Source organism: Serinus canaria, chromosome 2, assembly GCF_022539315.1.
Source record: "Serinus canaria isolate serCan28SL12 chromosome 2, serCan2020, whole genome shotgun sequence".
Taxonomy (NCBI): domain Eukaryota; kingdom Metazoa; phylum Chordata; class Aves; order Passeriformes; family Fringillidae; genus Serinus; species Serinus canaria.
The window spans coordinates 85,233,776-85,255,831 of NC_066315.1; the positions used below are offsets into that span (position 1 = coordinate 85,233,776).

The 22,056-nt window shown below is 39.1% G+C and overlaps 1 protein-coding gene across 6 annotated transcripts in view; it reads left to right on the plus strand.

The window, feature by feature from the left end:
* The window catches only part of FHOD3 (formin homology 2 domain containing 3), a 377,077-nt gene that overhangs the window by 154,501 nt on the left and 200,520 nt on the right, over positions 1 to 22,056 (plus strand). For all 6 annotated transcript variants that reach the window (XM_050970942.1, XM_030230647.2, XM_050970943.1 and 3 more), the window contains exon 4: positions 18,422 to 18,489. In XM_050970942.1, the coding sequence (XP_050826899.1) occupies positions 18,422 to 18,489 (68 nt within the window). The remainder of the gene's footprint in view (positions 1 to 18,421; positions 18,490 to 22,056) is intronic.

Here is a 22,056-nt window from a genome sequence, read left to right on the forward strand (position 1 = left end):
GGATTCTGCAGGTTTGGTCTATTGTGGGGGAGAGCAGTTTGTCTCCAGACAGAACAAACTGGTGTGACTTGGTTTGTGCTGCTGGACCAGCACTGTCCTACCTCATCAGAGTGGTATGGAAATGCTGCTTTGTGGAGTCATTCCCATGCCAAAACACTTACACTAATCTGTTCACAGTCTTGTGCTTTGTCCTTCAGAAAGCAGTCTGAGAGAAAACAAAAACATGACCAAGGGACACACCAACATATTTATCTAGTGGCAAAAGTCTTTGGTGGGTAGGTAGTGCAGTGATGTATTGAAGGCTGTAGCCTGCAAAGTCATTTCCATCCACCTGCAAAAGATTTCTTTTAGTTAGGATTATCACAGGACAATATCTCAAAAAGACAAGGAAAAGGAAACTTACCTGGCAGTGTACTTATTCAATGAAGTTTAGTGCTAAGGAAGTAACTGCCAGGGAAACTTGAAGGCAGATTCTAGGCATTTAGGATTCCCAACTGATTTAACCTCCCTCCAACAGCATGTGCAGCATGGCTAGAGTGCTCCAGCTTCAGGAATGTTGATTTCTTTAGGCAAATCCGGATGTAATGATAGAAAAATGATGCCTAATTTTATTTGCATGATAAAGTCTCATTTGTTTTGATAGTCTTTACAGAGAGAACACTTGCCACGTTCAGGATGATCTATGAATACAGGGCTTAGGGAGTAACTGATTCTGAAGTTCAGATCCTAGATTCCTTCTCACAAGAACTTTGATTGATTGATTGATTTTCATTACTGTTTTTTAGTGTCAGATATTTTGAAGAAAGATGGTTTTCTGATTGCCTATAGTTGGTGATCTTATTTATCCAGGGAACTTTACTTACAATCTGTAAACTGTAATCTGTCTGTTGTCACAGTTCATGATGCAGGGAAGGCCAACATGCCAAATCAAAAGCAGTTGTGGCGGGTATTGCTTCATTTCTTTCAGGGCATATAATTTTTCAGTGAAATGTATCTTTTGGTATTCAAGTATTGACTAAATAGTATTGGTAGAGGAAAACAATGGTGTATTTTGATCAAAAGTGTGATTAAAAAAAGGTACCAAAAAATGCAAATGGCAAAATATACTTTGATTATATGGGTGTGTTTGTATGTGTGCATATATTTCTTGCTAATTCATCTTATATTACTGCTTAGTATTGATGATGGATATGATATAATATAGAGGACAAATCAAGCTAGTTTCCGGCTATCCATAGCATTTGATGTCTTGAGGACTTCTGTAAGGTGTGTTAATATCCTTGAAAGAAAGGGGATGTATGGAATTATTTAAAAATCTGACTACCTTTGTCAGTGTAAGCACTGTAACTAATCCAGCCCCACAGCAACTAAAAGATCTGTATAAAAACACCCAGCTGGGGTGTGGAAGTGACCTCTTAGGAATGTCATCTGTAATTCTGCTTCTTGTCCTTCATTAATTTCTAGGTTCGATCTGCTCTGCTCTCCTTGGAGCAGGGTTTGTTTCTGGTTTTGCTTTGTTGCATGTCTCGTCACAAGCAAGCTTTGCTGAGGATTGATAAGGCACCCCAGAAACCCCAGAATGATTAGTATCTAACAAATCGAGTAGCAGACATTTTTATGGATAGTACCTCCCAAGCCAGTCCCTTTCCCTCTGAGTTCCTGCCTGGATCAGTTGCAAGTCATATGTGTTTCTCAGTGGAAGAAATGTGTGTTTTGTAAAGAGCAAGTTCCCGGAGCCCCCCATGGGCAGCAGGGCACGTGAGGGGTGAAGGCAGGAGGAGGGGAGGCCTCTCAGACAGGATTGCATCCTCTCTGAAATACCTGCCTCTTTGTGGAGGGTACTGAAGTGTCTGCCCATGGCTGATGTCTTGCTTTGCAAACAGAGCCAGAAAAACAAGCAACTTTTGCAGGACTTCATACATGTGAACTGTTGGGGGATTGTTCTGATCAAAATGAAAACTGCCTTATTGCTGCTTGTAAGATGGGGAGAGACCTGCTAACTCTCATCTCAGTTGTTTCTCCTAGAAAAATTTCCTGGATGCTGTTATGCCACAGGAAAAAGGCAGTTTCTCTGTTTGATTTGTTTAATTTGATTAGCTGTTATCTCTGTTAATTAGCTGTGAAATACTACAAGACCAGTGCTTTCTGACCCTCCAAGACATGTATGACAAAGTGAAAGGAAAAATAGCTGTCCTGTACTGACTCATGGTCTCTGAAAGAATAGAGGAGAAGACAGATACGCTTTTATAAAGACAGAAGTCAGAGTAAGCCAAAGTTGCCTCCCATATTTTTCTTTAACCGTGTTATAGGAAATGGTTTTGAATTGTTTTATTTCCTAATAGTCACATCCTTATTAGCCTTGTGTTTTTCCTTCCCTTACCCCTCCTGTGAAGTGTGTTGTACGTGGGAATTTCTAGCCTGTAAAACTTTAAAACCCATGATAAAAAGATAGTTTATAATTTACAGAATTGTTAGTCTGTGTTCTTGCCCGCTCGTCTACGTGCACATGCTGAAGTATCCCATGTTTTACTGTTGATGTGGACATCATTAGGATTATGCAAGCTTTTTAGCTGGCTATTTATGATTTTATTGGTCTTCATAAATTAAATGTCGCTTTTATTTTAGGAAGGACATGTCAAAATGGCAGAATGAAGGGATTGAGGGGGAAACTCCGTTGTTCCCTTCAAATGCAAATTCTTTTCTTGCTCTTTCTCCTCTGCACTTCATGGGGTGGTGATTGGTATAGCACAGCTTGCCTAAAGCTTGAGCTCCCCGGTTGCAGGGAACCCTGTGACATTAACTTTGTACTTAAATGTGCAAATTCCTTGTTTTTCTTTTTGCTGTTTTTAGAAACCAGTGTAATCATAGCTGATTTTTCTCACTTGAACCCTGGTTTAAGTTTTGGAAAAAGACCTCTACTGCCTTTTTTTTTTTTTTCTTTCTTTCTCCACAACTGTATACATTTCCAGTTAAAAGCTATCATCTGTGTGCATTCAGAGGTTATTTGTATTCGTTTTGTTTTCCCATTTTTATTGGTTTGATTCCCTAAATGTTATCAGTGAGTTAGAGCTGAGCTCTTTTAATTCAAATGGCATAATGCCCAATCCTCTGAGATTAGCTGGCAAGTGATTCTGGGCATGGTGCCACCTGGCATTTGTCAGAAAGGGGCTGCTAATGAAACACCGGAAAAAAATAAGATTGTTCCAGACATGCAAAACCCTGAAGTTGCAGGGAGTGAGGAGTGACAGAGCTTTCACAAACACACCCAATATTCTGTGGCACGACTCGGAAACTACTCAGGAAATACCATCCTAATACCTCTGCATAAAATTGATATTGAAGTGAACAAGTCTGAGTACAAATGAATTTTTCTTTTCTGAAGTTTGTGACTGATTTTTGGCACCTAGGCTCAGGACTGGGCTCTCTGGGTTGTCTGCAGTACAGCTTTTTAGGACCTGCAATTTAGTTCTCCTCTGATTTGCCTCATCATGGTGCAGCACGATTGTTTCCCACAGCACCAATCTTAAGGCTGAAGATCATGTCCTTCCTGGGTCCTCAGTTACATTGAATATAGGCAGACTTCTTTTGGGTCCTGTCTTGGATCTAAAGAAAGTCTGTTGGCTGCCAGAGACTTTGAATGCAGTGTTTCCAATTTAGTGACTGACATTTTCTGATTACAACTTTTGTTTCATCTGAAAACCTCCAAAAAAGCTCAGTGCCTGGATAAATAGGTCCCAAGACATTTAGGGCTTTATAGGTCTAGACTAACATCTTAAAACTAGCAGGCTGCCCAAGCAGATTATGCATCATGGATTTAATATGCTCATGAACTAAAGTGCCACTTAACAAACAAGTTGCCAAATTCTACATTGCCTGAGTTTTCTGTACACACTTGAGAAGTTGTCATATATACAGCATATGACAGTAGGCTGTAGGGCACTTATTTGCATAAAAAGCCTTGCCAAGAGCAATGAAAAAAAAAGTATACAGTAAGAAAGCATTCCTCAGTCAAAAGAATAAGGATATTGTTGGGTTTTTTCTTTAGTCTTTTGCCCCTTCAGCTTCATTGCCTGCTTTCTGTATGAAAGATTAGTAGTGATTGCAGACCAGGAACATCATCACTGAGGCAACCTTGAGCAACTGGTTATTTCTTCATGGTTTTCCTTCTCTAGCTGACAGTAATAATATATCCTGCATTTCTTCTAAGAAGCCACATTTTCCTGTTTTCTGAATGTAATAGAATATAATCAGATGTGCAAACCCTATTGTTTTCTTGCTAGAGCTATCTTCTGTACTCATCCCTTGTCATTATTGTTATTTTCCAGTGTCTCTGCATAGGCTTTAGAAATAATAATAGGGTGGGAATTGAGGGAGAAAAAGGGGTCAGATCCATACTAGCCCTTAGAACATAGTGATTCTCAAAGGCAATGGCACAGCACCATTGACTTAAGAGAAACAGAGATTTTTCATTCTCAGTTTACTGTCCCAGTTTTATCTTGGCCTCACACTCCCAGGACACATCTGATTCCTGAAGTGAGAAAGGACAGGGACTTACTTATTTACTCTGATGTCTGCACTCACCAGCCTGTGCTGTCTCGTGAAAGTGTGATGATGTGGTTCATAATGGTTTTTTATACAGTTTTCCAAAGGAGGAAAAAAGTAACATATGAGACAGCCAAACCATGGAGCAAACAGTTGAGGGTTCGTCAGGAACAGCGAATAGATCTTGAATTCCTGCAGCACATATGACACTTTTTGAACCATATTTTTTTGAATCTAGGAAGCCTAGACAGAAGACAGGATTTGGTCCTTTTTAATGTTCTTGCAGGTCTTAGCTGTTAACTTGCTTCTAGTTTCATAGTTACAGACTTGTGTCAGTGTGATTAATGAGCAATGGAAAGTATGCAAAAAAAAAAGAAAAAAGAGGAACAGTGAAAGATCTTCCTTCTGCAAGAGACAAGAAGTAAAAAGGCAATAAATGCAGCACATGTGCTCAGTAATCACAGAAAGAACTGTTTTTACATTCCTGTTTCAGGATCTGATTCAAAGCTTCATTGACTTTGTGTGCTTATACTTAGTGAATTTGTGAATTCATGGATTTTATGCTACTATATTTTTCCTAAAACTGGGAATTAAAAAAATTCACATTAAGTAGCTGAATGTGTTTAATGTGTGCTGTAGTGTATGCATTTTTCATGGGGAAAGCACTCTGCACAGCAGCTGTCTGTGTTTATGATACAAATGACAATTCAATCCATGTAGCAATTAAGCTTTTCTTATCACATGGAGCCTCTTAAAAAGAAGCTATTGTATTTATATGTGTAGAATATGTTTATGGTATATGTGGGTATACATTATGTATGTTAATATATATCATATACATGTGTATATAGATATTCTTCTGATTAATCAGACAAGTAGAGAGAGAGAGGTAGAGCTCTTTACAGCCAGTGACTGAGTTAATAACAAACAGAGAAAGATTTAGTATAGCTGAATGCTTTCGTGTGGCTTTGGTCAAATTACTTAGAGGTGGAAATAATCAGCAGTTGAATTAAGCGAGGGGCCTGATGCACACTGGAAAACCTCCATCATCTGTCAGATGTTTTACAACTGTGATGAATGAGTTTGGATAAATAATGCAAACATGTGTTAAACAAGTTCAGGCCGGGTTCCACATGTATGGTAAACAGAAATTGTGCTTGAGGAATGTTTGAAAATGTTAATGTCTGGTAAGGTGGTATGGTTGGAGCACTGTGAGGATAGGCTTTCTTTTTATGCTGCAAACTTGCAAACTTGCCTGGAAGCTGCCCTGATCCAGCAGAGGATGGGGCCATATGGAAAGGACCCCCACAGCCTGAGTGACTTTTCATTTAAATTATTTGTTGTTAATCCTGTTGATGTGGAGATGTTAAGGGGGAAACTTAGGCAGGAAATCATTCCAAGTGAGGCTAGGAGTGCTCCAAGGTCTCTCTTACCTCTGTCTCTGCAGACAGAGAGAGAGGTGAAGAGCTGATGCCCCAATGGGCAGCACACTATTGCTTGGAGAGGAATCAGCCAGTTCTTGTTTCAAAAGGGAAAATGTGATGCCAGAGCAGTGGGTGGATTTATATACCAGCTTCTCTCTGGCTGCAAATGCACTTAACTTAACTGAACACACTGATTTTCAAACAGAACTCAGAGCAGCATCTGGCACAGAGGTGTATAGTTGTTGTGTTTGTTAATGGGGGTGAAATGATTGTTCTGATATTGGTTTTGTATTCCCTCTCAAAGATCCAGTCATACTGTTCTGGACCCTACAAGCATCGTGCATCTTGTTTCTAGAAAATCTAGGAAATTTTTCAGCCATGAAAATGGGGGAGAATTTCAAAAAGGGAAATTTCTACCTGATGAACACAGTCTCTTATCATACCTCATTTTAATACATATAGCTTTGGACACCTCTCTTCACCTTAATCATGGAACTTGGAAATGGTATTTGGAGTACCCTACTTTTACAGAATTTTTATAGGGATGTGAAACACCAAAGTACTTCTGCTGTTAAATCTTTGCAGTCTGATGTACGGGTCCTTAAGAGAATACAAAGTTATCTCCACTTCTGAAAAAGCCTTTGTATTCCCAACAGCCTGAATGATAACAGAAGATAGTAACTAAAGGACAAAAAGATTGCTCTGGAGTACAGGACAGCAGCAGATCTCTCTTGCAAGGCTGCTGTGTGCAGCATGTGAAGCTTGAGACTCTTGGCTGCCCCAGGGTGTCACCTTCCTTCCTCTGGTGCTAAGCTGCTCAGGGTACCTGTGCCATGTTCCTGGAATGCCTGTTCCTGTCTTTGCTGCTGTAAGACATGGGACAGCAGATGGAGCATCGATGTGCCAGCCACCTGCACCCGCTGTGTGCCAGTGTGACCCAGGAGATGGTGAGGCACAGGGTGCAGAAGCAGTAGAAATGCTGGGAAGTGAGTTGTCCAGCAGATAACGGGGATCTCCAAGCCTCCCCAGCCTACTGAAGGAGGACTGGCCATGTGCTTGATCTGGCATCTGCATCAGATGAGAGTCATGCATTGGCATGAATTTAGCCTGAGATCTTAGTGGTTCTGTTCCAGTTTATTTGTGGGGTTTGCTTTTCAGTTGCCAAAATGGTGTGTTTTTCATATGTCCCAGCAATTTCAGAATGATGGGAAACTTGCTGACCCTGAATTACTTTGACATCTGCTAAAAGTATTTGTGCTGCAGTCCTTCCTTCTGCACATCTGATATTTCTTCATTCTCCCTCTGTTGCAAATCCATCTCTGTAAATTTAATTTCTGTTAATTTAACTATATCCTTCAAGTATTCTAAAGAAGCATCCTTCCAAAAAACTCTAAAATGCATCAAGACACATGGGAAAAGGCAGTTTAAGTTATTAGAACAAAGCTGGTTAACAAGCTTATTGTTTTTGACTGAGATCACGTCTGCTAGAAACTATGAAACTATTACTTAAGGGATTGTTCTTTGTTGTGTGACTGTAACACTAAACCAAAACCAAATTTTTGTCTGTTGAAATGCTCTTTCTCCTCTATACTCAAAATCAGTAAAGCCTTAGTTATGTATTGCTGTGTCTGGGTTTACACATTTAAAGATGTGACTTGATTAGAGGATGTACAAAAGAACAGGGAGGTGTAGAAAAGATAAGCTACAAGTAAAGTTCTTAACATGGGGAAGAGGCTGTTACATTGAGGTATTGCAAGAGTTTCACACTGAGGAGGTCTGTGTATTGAATTTAAATTATAAAATTTGTTTTAGAAATCATTATTATCATTACTAAATGTAATGAAAATTTTAAATAAATATCTTGAAGATGCTATGGCATTTACATTGGCATTCTTTGCCTATTCTCTTTTTAAATTAATTTTGGGATAAAAAAATCATAAAGATGAAGCCCCACTGGATTCAGGTGTCACCTCTAGAAGCTTTCCAGAAGGGATCTTTGTGATTGTGTGGATAATGTTTCTGGGGGTTGCTGAAGTACAATTTAAGACTAATCCTTAATATTGAAAGTGTGTCACAATCTCAGGCACATTTACTGGTTTTTGTGTTTGTGAGGTTTTTGTAGTGGATTCTTGGTCTTGGCCGTTTCAAATGGTCAAAAAAAAACCCCTAACACTGAGTTGGAACCATTTGTCTCCAGCAGCATGGCTGTGAGACTGGGAAGTCTCACATGCACATAGGCAATGCAGGCTCAGGTATTTAAAAATGCACACACTATTTTAATTGCTTACAGCAATCTGAGGAGAAGCAGCTTTATCAGGTTTTCAACACAAACTGCTGCTGCTGCTCCTCTTTTGCCTGTTGCCTTGCTATCAGATGGGTGATTTCATCCTTGCTTTCCAAATTTCTGAACAAACTGATGCTTCAAAGCAGGCACTTAGTTAGGAGGCTGCATCCTCCGAAGTGAAAGGACTTAAAGTTCTGATGCACTTGTTGAGGCTGGACTTAGGATCTCTGCAACAGCTTGGTCTTGGAGATAGCATCTGACATATTTTGTCATGTATTATGCAACAGAAAAACTTGATATGAGCTTTAAGCTCAGGAGCTCATTCAGGTTCTTGGCACAAAGCTGCGAAGTCTTTGCGCTCAGACGTTTTGCCTTTTGCCAAGCTGTCAGCACAGATAAGGCGTCCATAATTCAAGGAATAGTGAGGGTGTGCCCAAATTTTTTGACTTTTTTTGGTGATGGGTTGTTATAACTTTCTTGTTGCTCTTTGTTTATTAATACTGATTGAACATGTAGAGCAACATGTTGGCACTGTGTTTAAAATGGAATAAAACCAGAAAACTCAAATCACAACTAACATATTCTTATTAAATATTTCTAATCCAGGAGGCACTGGCTAATGTCCTTGTTCAAGCACAAATACACAGGTCAGCAACTCAGAGACTGAGTTGTAAACTGAAACAAACATTAAGGTTGATCTCCACATACTTTTTAAAATTATGGTTTAGCCTCAATTTTGCTACAGTAATCTTTAAAGAAGCAGTAAGTTCTTCTATATTATTTTCTTTTCTAGCAATTTTCCCCAGCCCCATTCTCTTGAATTATGTAACCTATATTTTAGAATAACAACTACTTTCCTGCTGTATTACTCTCTAGGGAACAATTTTACATTAGCAGGGGGATGAACAAGATGACCTCTCAAGTCTTTTCCATCACCACTTGCTCTAATACAGTGCTGTAATATTTGACCTTGTTACTCAGCCTTTTCCCTTTTGTAACCCTTTGACTTTTACAGAGGAGCAGTCATAGCATTTTCTGGACAAGCAGAAGTTCCCTCCTTTGAAGCTGTCAAACCAAAGTACTGTTTCCTGCACTTCAGAACTAAAGAGCATATTAGTGCCTTTTGCATTCAAGTGGAGGGGACCTATATCAATAAATCATTGTAGGAAAGTACACTATAGTGCCATGGCTGAAATAAGTAGGCTGAAGAGGCAGAGGCTCTTTATTAGTTAATATGTTGGAAAGGCTGTTACATTTGAATATGGCTTTTTATTTTAAGGAAGGAAGACTGAGCTGATTGAGCCGTTTGTTCTGTGTGCATCAACCTCCACAGTGTCCCCATGGGTTCAAAGTTATCAGTAGGCATCAGAGTCAGTGGGAAATGTAACTGTAAAGAGGAATTCTGTATTCTAGCTTACAAAATCAGAAAGGATACGTGAGAGAACTAATTTGGAACTGGAAATAAAAGCTGTGGTGATAACCAGATGGGAAGTGGATTCAGAGCTGACTTTCTGTTCCAGTCACAGTTGTTGGCTCATAGAAGGCTGGAAAACATTTTGTGTCACTGGCCTGCAATATTTTTCCCAGCCAGACCCTGAAAGGCAGTTCTAAAAAAGGTCTTTGGCAATGAACACTCCATGCATTTTCTTTATCTCTCCAGCTACAACTAATTTTAAAAGCCTGGGAGTTTTAATCATGGAAATTTGCAAACTATTCAAGTTTCTTGAGATCATTGCTGTTGCTTTTTGTTTAGTGAAGTGATTCCTTGTTGACACTGAGTTTTAACATCCCACTCTGATTTTTACTTCATATCTTAGGTAAAACCTACTGTTGTGCTCTCCTGCTGTTGGGCTTTCTTACTGCTTATGTGCTTTTTTCCACAGCAGCAGGCAAAGACAACTGACACAGGTTTCTGCAGTAGAGAACTGGGAAAACAGTAGTGAGCAGAGACATATAACACTAAGAAGAAAAGTACAAGTCCTTTTTGTCAGGCAGCTTCACCCTGCTCTCAGCCCACATCACCTTATATGTCCTTTCTTTTGTTTATGAGCAGGCAGGGCCTTAATACGCTAATTTAGAAATGGAAACAGTAGAGGAAGTTTTGACACCATCATTTTTTAGGCTCTTTAGTATAATGCAGTGCAGCATACAGAGTCCCATCTTTCACAGCTTTAAATGCCTGGATCCATGATGAAGACCAAGGTTTTCGTTTGCACTTAACTATATAAACACTTGCTGTGTTTTAACATCTTCCTTTAGTGTAAATCATTGGCATTTGTTTTCCATAATGAGTGCTGATAGCACAACAAATGTTCTTCTTAGTTCCATGTGGATGAATCTATAGAAGTAAAAGCACAGTAATTTAGAGCTCTGTAAAGGGGAAACTCTGGCTAATGGTTTATCCCTGACATGTAGTTTGCTTGAAACCAAGCAGAATATGTAGAAGTTTGGTAGACATGGTTGAGATCACTATAGTCCTTTTATGCTACCAGAGGGGTTTTGGCTGAGGTAGAGTTCATTTTCTTCATAGTACCTAGCTTGGGAGGGACTTTTGGACTGCTTTGGATTTCTGCTGAAGACGCTGTTGGTAATCTAGGGATGTGTTTCCTCCTGCTGAGCAGCACTCACACAGAGTCAAGGACTGTTCTGCTTCTTGTACCCCCCATCAGTGAGGGGGCTGGGTGTGTACAAGAACTGACCCCAGCATAACAAAACAGGGCATTCCATGTCATATGGCATCATGCTCAGCATATAAAACTGGGGAAAGAAGGAGGAAGGGAGGAACATGGGGGATGAAGGTGTTTGTGTTCCCAAGTCACTGTTAGGCGTGATGGAGCCCTGCTTTCCTGGAGATGGCTGAACACCTGCCTGCCCATCCGAACGGGTGAATGAATTCTTTGTTTGGCTTTGCTTGTGTGGGTGGCTTTTTCTTCACTATTAAACTATCTTTATCTCACCCATGGGTTTTCTCACTGTTACACTTCCCATTCTCTCCCTCATCCCGCTCGTGGGAGAGTGAGTATCTGCCTGGGGCTTGGCTACCAGCTGTGGTTAAACCATGACAGTGGAGTATGATAAAGGCTGGAAAGTCCCTTCTACCAGATATCTGCATAAAAACCTCCTTCTTTTAAATCCTTTGGAATTATTTAGATTTTACTGTAGTTTATGCCTCTAGCACTGACTAACACCTAGAACCAAGGGTAGGGGAGTCACCAGGACATTTAGGAATTATATGTTCAGAATGAAAAGGACCTGTTGTTGCATGTCTCTGATTGCTCATCCTCAGGGTCATTGTGATCCTCTGGACTTTTCTTATATATTACTGATTTCCCATAATTGACTGACTCCCATTTCATATCTCTTAGAAACACAGGAGCAAGGAGTGAGGGAGGACACTTGCACCTACATGAGCAGATACTTTTTTCAGTGGATTTAAATGTTTAATCATTCTTGTGCTGACAGTCTTATGTTAATTCCCTTGTGACAGAAGTTAATACATTTGGCATTTCAGAGAAATCTACAAAAAATATTAGCTCCAACCCATCTTCCCAGTGTAGCAGTTTTGCCATGTGTACTCTCCCTGTGGAAATCCAGGGACTCTTTCAGGGGGTACTTTTTGCAGTGTCAGGAAAGCAGACTTCTACTTCCAAAGAGGCAGAAAATCCCATGCGTGAGTCTATACAATTGCTCTGAAGTTGTCTCTGATTGCTGGCCAAATTGGGTATTTTTCATTCACGGGGGAGATCCTGCCCTGGAGTTCTCCCTGCTTGTCAGTCCAAACCCACAGGCTCCCTGGGGTTTGCAGGTGGCTCTTTGCACTCTTTACTTTGAGCCTCTGCCAACATGGCTTTAGGGTATGGGATAGGAAAGGGTGTCCAAGACTATTTTGTCTTTCCCTCCTCCCACTCCCCACCTGCAGGTCCTTTACAGAGAAAGGGAATAAGGATGCAGGCTTGAAGCTGAGCTCTTCTCATATGCAGGCGTAATAGGATCCTTTCCGACAAAGGATCCCCCTCTCCCAGTGGGGGCAAAGGACCCTGCTCGCTGAGGGGACCCACTGTCCCAGATAATTAGCTAAGCAGCTGCTGTGTGTCTGAATGAAAAGGAGAGTAGGGAGGTTTTTTCTCTGCCGGGGAGCTGGGGCGGCATTCCTTGGAGGCAGCCTGCACATTCCTCCAAAGCAGTCAGTGCTGACAATGATGTGGGCTCGGCTTCCCAAAATTTGTACGCGGCCACTTTGCCTAAGGTCCTTTATTGTGAGAAAGCTCCTTTCCTGTGCTGAGTGCTAACCATTTATCCCTGGGTCAGTGGGAGAATATGTAGCTTGAGTTTACATGTGACATGTTCCACTAATTAATGCATAACCATTTATCCAGACAAAATAAGATCGAATTCAGAGGGAAAAAAAAGGAAATTTGTAATATGCAAAGCAAAGCAATCTCAGCAGAAGCAGCAATTGTGTTAATGTAATCGTGGGCAATATGCCTGTGAATGAATCCCTTCTTGGTGCATTTTCTAGGGGGTCTGGGAAGAAAAGGAGAGTGCCTTGTCTGGCCAACACATTTATGACTAACTTTCGTGGACAAAAGCTAAACTAAGAGCCTATTCTTGGCACAGGTCCAGGTCTTTTCTTAGAGAACTGCTTTAATTTGTTTGACATAAAGTGAAAGACTGGCACACTACGCTAATTAGTTTTATATACAGTTGTTTTATAGATCTGCAGCACTGTATGTACCCATGGGCCTACTCGAGTGAAGTCTGCCTGGCTGGTTCCTGATGCCTGTTCACAGGAGTGGACCCATTTGCCTGACTTGTTGCTGTAATGCTCAGATTTTTAGTTCTACAATTGTATACATCCACTCAAATAAAAATAACATGCATTTAAAATTGGAATAGTTCAGTAATAAATTTAGAAGTGTGGCATGGGCATTCACAGAAAAAAATGAATGCCTAAATTTCTTACCATTATAAACACTTTTTTTTGTTCTTTCAATTTTTTTTTCCCATCAGTGCTGCTGGAAAGGTAGGCAGTTCATTTAAATTTTGAAAGCTTTTTAATTTGAATAAGACATCTTCCTAGTGAGCACTTAAAATAATATTTTATTCCTTGTTGCAGGGAGAGGAGTTAAATTTTTCTAAGTTTCTAATTACTGGCTAATTTGCAAGTGGCCACTGGAAGCCAGAGAATGTTGCTACTTCTGTCCAATGCCGGGTAAAAATGAATGGCAGGAAATGTTTCAAATGTCATTTAAGTGGATCTGCACCAGGTATCCTGCTAATGTAATCAAATGTGGAGTTAATCTCCCTTTTATGTCTTTGTAAGGAAAGGAGCTTCATCTTGAAATTATAGTTTAAAGAAAAGAGGCAAGGATGGGAGACATGGAGGTCATTCAGGCAGCAGCAAGTGAAGCAGAGCAACTCCCATTTGTGCTCAGCCAGATGTTCACAAGCCTTTGCCAACAGCTCAAAAGGCTGATGCTGTATAAATTACTATATCCCAGGGACTAATTCAATGGGTGTGATGGAAGAGGAAGGGAGGAGGATGGTACCCTGTCGGTCAGAGGTCAGGTGTAACACATGGGACCGAACCAAGCAATGTTCAGCCAGTTCAACTTTTTCTTTTATTACTGTGGATTGTAAACACTCTTTTTTTCCCCCATAGAAGGCAGAAGAAAAGTCAGTACTTTATTTAAGAATATAAGGACAAATTACTATTTTCTTTTAAAAGTCCCCTTTCCCACGTAATGAAAAGAGGTGAAAACCAATGAAATTTGAGCCTCTGACAATTATCTTTGAAAATGCAGAATCCGTTTGAAAGCTACAAGTTGTCTGATAAAATATCTTTAAAGACTTCTCTTCCTTTCTGAAAAGATGTTGCTTTCAAATCAAACTGCCTTCTCTCCACTGCTACATTTGTACCAAATTCACCTATAGGAATCCCTTTTCACTTAGCTCAAGTTATTTTTCACAAAAGTAAAAACAAGCAAAAAATACAGAGTAACAAATAATTTTCTTTTAGAGCATAATGGCTTCTTTTAACCAAAGTTCTGCTGTTGCAGGCCAAAATAGCCACTTGCAGGTTGCTACTTGTCACATGTCTGGCTCTGCCCCAAGTCTGGTTATCTGTGATTCTCTGCCTCTAGAAACAAGTGCTGAGCTAAGGAAATCTCTCTGTCTTTCAAGGATATACACCTTCCTGCTATGATGTGAAGGATAATTTAATAAATGTGACTCTTGGTTCTTGCAGTAAATAAAACTCAGGCCCATACCTGTACCTGGTTTTCTATCAGTTTCAAAAGAGTTAACTCTGATTCTGAATGTTCGAGATTGGCAGAGCTGATGCTTTTCAATTTCTTTGGATATATTGCAGTCTACAGATTAAAAATAGGGTTTCCTGGTTAATGGAGTACCAGCTCTGCATCTCAAACAGTGCTGCTTTATCAGTGGGAAACCCATAGAGGGGCAGAGTGACTTTTCTTTCATAAAATAAGGAAATAAGCAGTGCCCTCTAGTGTTAGTTAACGTCAGAGGGCACTACAAGGAGAATTATCTGTCATCTGTGTATAAGCAACTAAAACTATTTCACAGCTGTGGATGCAGCTCTTTATTTCTTGAAGAAAAGCAGTAAAAGGGCTTCAGTAGTGTCCTTTATCAGGACACGGCTGTCCAAGCTACCATCATGAATAGGTAGATGAAATCTTTGTGTCAGATATCACAAACTTCCTGACCTACTAACTCACTGACTTGTTTTATCTTACCTTGAAGTATATGAATGTGGAATGTCTCCAGCCTGCACCTGGCCTGGTGAAGGACAGGAAATATGCTTTACCAAAGGGCCAGAGAAGTTTCAGGGAGAGGTGTAGCAGCACATCTTCCTGCTTGAAGTACAGAGGTTTGTTTTCTGGTGTAAGGCCGTCTTGGTGTACATATTCAAGCTTGTCTGACACCTAATAACAAAGCAGTGAACTTGTGAATCTTTTGAACTATCCTTGGAGCACCTCAGAATTTTCTGGGTTTGGTGATAGTAGCAGGCTAGATTCCTGTTTCAAAGCCATAGCCATCATTTGTTTCAGTTACAGACAGCTCTGCCAGGGATACTGTGGGAATTAGTCACCTCTGTGCTCTAACATGGAAAGTTATCTCTCAGTCTGCTTCATAGGGCAATGCTTTAAACTGCTAATGTAAAACAAGCATTAAAAAGCATATGCTGTGTAGTTTCTGAATCATCTGCAGTGTGAAAACATTGTAAGCAAACGTGGCTTTTCCTCTCACTTTTTTTAATTGGGTTTTTTTTTTTTAATTTTTTTTTCTGACATAGAAGAATAGCTCAGAACTGATTTCTGCTTTCAGTTTCTGCAGCTGCATTTTTGTAGCCTCACTTGCAGTCTAGAGATTTCAAGATGAGCCTGAGGTCCCTGGGGTGCCAAAGTTCTGGAGTGCCTAAGTTACTGTTACAAGTGGGAATTCTCTAAGGCCTTGAGAAGATCTTAGCAAGTGTCTCCCAACTGTAATCTGAAAAACAGCACACACAATAAAAGTACAAGCTTTTTTAAGAGTCCTTGGCTTATGCAGGCTTCTCCGGTCCTGGGTGAGGTTAATCCTGGACTGAGGTTTTCTAAACCAAAACATCTTCTGATGTAGCATGGCCACCTCACTTTCCTCCTTGGGTTATGGCCAGTGAATGTTTCTGGTGGCTGCCAGCACTGTAAGAAGTGGGTGTCAAGACTTATGCAGACATTGTGTTTGCCCATGTGTAAGAGTAACAGGTGAGAATGCTGTGGATTTGTATCTTTGAGCTGAGTGAGCAAGATCAGCTCTATGAGAGGAGGTACCTGTGAGTGTACGTTGTCTCTGGTAGAAGATGTCAGAAGTGACATGACTTACCTGGTGTCACTTCTCAGATGGATTTTCAGCCCACCTCAAACACTTGTGACACTTGGCACAACTGTTGTCAAACTTGGTATGTGGAGTAGTTGTTGATACTTAGGTCTATCAATAGACCCCATTTTGAGCTGCAGTCAGTATCTTCTGTGCTCCTTCCTACAGACAAGCAGGGAGAGCATTGTTTGTGCTGACTGCCAAGGATGAGGTTATGCTCTGTGAAAACACCAAGGAGAAAAAATGTTCAGCATTGTTCCTCTGAAATGTACCAAAAATCTTAACGCACCAATGAAACAACCAGTGTTATGGTATCATAACAATGGTTTGTTAGGACTTCACCCCAGGCTGGGATGATAATTTCTGTTTAAGACCAAGACCAACAGATGGCATTTGTTAGGACATTGATATTTATGTACAAAGTTGCCAGGACTTTAAGAAGTGGTGCCTCTCTTAATTAAGATGATAATGCACTGCCTTGTTTGGAGACATTCTGCTCATAATGATGCTGGTGAATTATGAATAGAGGGAAATTAGTAATAACAAATGCCAGATGGAGGTAACTTTCAAAAAGAAATATTTTGTGTAATGTGGCATATAAAGTTGACAGAACGGGTCTTAGAAAATCTTTATTATTCTTTAGGCTTTCCTGACAAAATTACTCTTTATCCTGCCAAGAAATGTGATCCCACATGCCAGGGCATTTTTAAGTGAGAGTAATTAAAGTGTGCCTCTAATTTTATGGCTTGAAGTGAAATCTGTTTCTCCAATGTTTTGTCAAGAATCTATAAAAGTGCAAGAAAGTAGACAACTTATAAAAACAATAGTTTTGCCAGTTCTGTACATTCTGCCTTTGAAATCAGAGGCAATTAGGGATGAACAAAACTACTTTCAAAGTTAAAAAAAAATAGCGTTAGTTTTACTGACATTTTACTTCATATTTTTCCTTTGATTGAAGATGACTGTTGGAATAAGAAATGTTTTTTTTTCCTAAAATTAGACCCCGCCTTCCTTGATTGAAGTGCAAAATGATCACTGAGTTATAAATGCATTGAATCCTCAAATGCTAGTCCCTTTTTTGCAACTTCCTGGCAGAGAGAAATAAAATTTAATTTGATTTTGTAGTGTAAAGTAGTAATTGAAAGATAAATAGACAAGGGAAAGTAAGATTTTAAATGTTGGGGTGTGGTATTTAATTTTCTCATAAGATTATTATCATTCCATGGGCATTAAAGCTTTGATCTCAGGGCCTGCTGGCCACTACAGGCCACTACTCTGTCGATTGCAGAGAGGGTGCTTTCATGATTATTTGTGGATGGGGCAAGTGTGTCGTCTGAGGTGACCATGAAGATTTGATTTTCCTTTGTCATTGCTCTTGGATTACAGTAGTGTTATAAAATGAAATTTAGGACTGTAGATGTTTTGCATAAAGTCTCTTTCTATCAAATGCCCCAAGCATAGTAGACCAGGAAAGTTTGAAGAGCTCACCTTGTGTTCTACCCGTGCACAGTCACAAATTTGCAACAACAGACTTGAGAGGCACAGTCCAAGACTTCTTCCCAAGGCACAAACATTGTAGCAGGGTTCAGAAAGATAGCAGAGTTGCTTTTGTCTTTAAATTATTTCTGTGAGAATGCATTAGTAGGAGAATAAATGAAGTAATACATTTCAGTATTGGATGATGAAAAGAAGGCTTCTGGTTCATTTAGAAAAAGGTCAGGATCAGTTTTCAGGAGAATAAAACACTGTTTTGAATTATGCTAAGAACAGACTGTCCGACTATTTCTGGTATTAACGTTCATTGCTATTGGAGAAAAGATTTAACAATAGAAAGATGAGAACATGAGAAAAGAATGTCTAGAGGGAAAGCAGTCAAGGATGGGATTCAGTGGCTCTAGCTTTGATAACAAAGGCAAAGAGTGGTCTCAGACAAGTCTTTTGAGATTAATCTGGTACTTTCAGTAAACCCTAAATTTACCTAATGCAGAAAGAACTGTATTTCCAAGCATTTTCAAAAACTCCAGAGACAATTGTTTCTCACTGATGTTGTTGAATCTATTATGAATTTACCTGGAAGATGCCATCTTAAGTCTTAGACAACTAAATCCTGGTTTACATGCACATTTAATTAATAAGTCCTGTATCTATATTTTAAAAAGCTATTTTTTAAAGAGAAGTCTGCCTAATGGGATTTGGGTGCTATGATTCTTTCAAAAGCTGTACTACATTCTTGCTGCATTGTCAGTTTTGTTTATGCTAAAGTTTTTTCTGTTGTCTTATTTTGTTTTCCCAGAAAAACTTTACAACTCCAGTGGACGGGAACTGAGACGGGCACTTTTTTCCTTGAAACAAATATTTCAGGTGAGCAAATAATAGCTGTCTGTCCTGTGATTTGAACATGAATTTTATTTTTTTTTAAATTTAATTTAGAGAATAACTTACAGTTTCTGGAAAAAGAGACTTTTAGGACTTCATTTGTAGTTTGGAATTGGCCAATTCCTTTTTAGAGTCTTTTATTTTTATGATCTTCAAACCTTCCCACATTCCTTCAGTCTGTCAGAAGGATGAGATGGGGCGTAATGGCAAAGTGAGCAGTGTAAATCTGCCAGGAAAGGAGACAAGAAAATTGAAACTCTTAGGTGGAAATTTAGACTGCTCTTTAGACAGTGGGATATCTTGGTATTGGGAAGACTTGGAGGGGAACTTGAAAAGGTGAGCCAGGGAAACCGTGAGTTAGGGTCATGGCCCAGTATTAGACTGATAATGGACAAATAGTCTGGGTTTAAGCCATATCAAAAACTGAAAAGACATGTGGGAGACATGCAACAGTTCTGATGAGGAACCAAAATTCACTGGGAGTTCTCTGAATGTGTTTGAATTTTGACTCAGTTTAGAGGAAAAGATTTACTGATAAGCCAAAAAGATGCTTCATAGAGCTGAGGAAGATACGGTAGTGACTGATCATTTTAAGGAAAGGCATCGATTTGAATGTGAATCTTCATTATGGAGTAAATCTGAAATCTGGATTAGGTCTATGACAATGTCATGGACAAGTCGTATGGAGCCACTTCATTGGCTTGAATTAAAATCTTGGATTTCAGATTGGTTTCACTGGATAAGGAGAAAGACTTGGGAAAATTGCAGGCTGCAAGGAAACTTGTTGGAGAGAAGAGGTCAGGAAAAGTGAAAAAAAAAATCCCATCTGTGTGAATTAGAGCAGGCTCTCAATGCAATTCTAAAATGGAGAAGTTCATTTGAGACTTTCCATTTTCAGTAAATATAAGTGAGAAAAATAAGACGAGCACTTCTTTACTAATGGATCCAAATGGAAGATGAAAACCTATAATCCTTTTTTTTTTAGCTATAATAAATAGGTGGAAAGATTTTAAACTCTTAGTTTAAAATTTTTGCTTTGTTTGAAATAGACATTTTGCTAGGAAGAATGAAAACATTTAATAATATGCAAGACTGCAGAACTGCAAATTTTCTAAACCCACAATCCTTTTTATAGGTTTCAAATTTAGAATTTAGAGAATGCCAGAATTAAAATTTTCTAAACAATAGGAGTGAGTGGTGAAGGGGGGACCATTTAATGTTAAATCTTGGTAGTTGAAGATATGTGCTGGGTCAGCAAAATGTCCCTGATTTTTGAAATTTTTGGACAAATAGAGTTCCAGTTCAAAACAGTTGGGGTCATCTCATGAGTGGAGGTTGGAAAATTCACTGTCTCTTCAAGAAACAGTCCCTCATTCCCAGAGGGAGACTGCTTCAGAGTCACAGGGAGGCAAGTGGGGTTTCCCTGTGAGGTTGCTAAGCATGTGGCCTGTGTGCTCACAGGAAATCAGGCAGGTTTCCAAGAGTCTTCTCTGGTTTCTTCTCTTTTTGTACACCTCAGATTTTTATGAGAAATTCTTGTATTTCTTTGCATTTATGTGTTACACAGAAAATCTAGGTACTTGCACGTATTTAGCAATGAGAGACTGTCTCTCTTCCCACCCATCCTGCACCTCCCATCATTAATTCCCTCCCATCATCCATGCCCTTCCATCATGGATTCTCCAAGTTTTATTATTCATAAATGCCCTTTTCCCTATAGGTTATTTGAAGTTTGGTAGATATTTCTGAGCACAAGTGCTCAATGCTTTCAGAGAACACACCAGTAGGAGCTCTCTCTGCCAGCTGATCAGTTGTTCTAATGAGAGTGCTGTTTTAAATATTTATCCTACCTAATTTAAGGGGTTGACTGTGTTGAAGAGTAACGAGAGAAGGGAAAAGCGATGCACAAACCCATATCTGTGTATGAATTGTGTTTTAAGTCAAACCTATCTGGCTGTTTCAGGACATAATTTTCCTTGAAGAATTTAACTTTCTTGTTTGCTAATGAATGTGGTAGGGAAAGGAATTTGGGAATTATCAGTTGTCACTTAAAGAAGTTTTTTGTGGTGGAACTGTGTCTAATTGTTGAGCAAACATACCCTTGAAAAATCTACATATACTCTTAAAATACAGGTTCTCTGAGGGGGGACTTGAAAAGTTTTCCTCAGGCTGGAGAGTATTCATAGAATATGCACAAGTATTTGAGTTAGTACACTTTCAATTGGAAAACAAGTCCGTGCCATCCCAGGTTTACCTGCCAGCTTTGCTGACATTAACAACAGCATTGCTAAGGGCATCCTTTGAGTGTAAGTTTAGTTTCTCTCATAATGAACCATGAGAGAGAATGTAAAGTAATTTTGTATCAGTTTTAGAAAGAAAAGCTGTTCCAGTTCTTTACTGAAGAAAAATACAAGTAAATATAATAAGGTTATATTATAAATGAAACATTTTTGTACAAAATGTCTTTTTATTTTTGTATATGACATGAAAGTATGTCAGCATTAGAAATTTATCATTATTAGAATCATTTTTTTTAAGTATGTTGTTCAACATAAATATATTTTTTAATTTTGTATGCCCTTAAAAGAGAGTATTTTAAATTTCTTGAGAGTGTAACATTTTAGAAATAAGATGCTGAATTAAAAAGAGTGTTTTCATAATAACAAGGTTTATGAGTGTTATGGAGACTTCATCATGTCTTTAAGTGCCAGGACAGTTCATAACATTTTTTTTTTCTAATTTCATCATTGCTGACTTAATTTGGCACAGTTCTACGTCGGGATCATTTTTAATTTAAAGATCTTCAAGTAGTGTGCAGTGTCTCATTTGTATTAATTGGGAATAAGCCCAAGTTTTACATTGAATTTGAATTCCAAATAGTCAGAGCTCTTGATTTTTCACGTGAGGCCTCAGCAAAGCTTAGCAACATTTGGCAAGAGCAATGTCTTTGTTTCAAAATTTAGATGAAAGATTCATTTGGCAAGTCCACACTTAGAATTTCTCTTTGATTTCTTCTGGTGGGCTGGTTTTGGCAAAATGATGAAGGTTATGTAGAGTGTTTTTCTTTGGCAGTGCTGCCATTCTGTTCCAGTCATTCATTCTGAAGGGGTGAGAGAGCCACAATCATCATCTTTTTCTGGATTGTACTGCAGTTTTCCTCCTCTGTTTACCAGTATGCTTTTTGACAAACAAACTTACAGAGTAAGATAGGATTGACAACCAGTTTCTCTCCTTTTGAATGGATTTTCTGACAGACTTCTGAATTGCCTGATTCTTGTATTTATCAAAACCTTATGACTTTTGTGCAAAGTGATAAAACTTCCAAAGGCAATGAGCAGAATCCAGCAGAACATGGCACTTAGAAAATCAGGATCAAAAAAGTTATTCATTTCATAAGAGTTAAAAATACATCTGCTTAAAGCATTTAATTCAGTATCACTCTTAAAAGAAAAAAAAATTGGGCAGAACCATAACAATGAATATAAATAATGCTGTGAGATTTAAGTGATACTAAAAAAGTTTATGTAACATGGCCTGTGATACAACAGGATG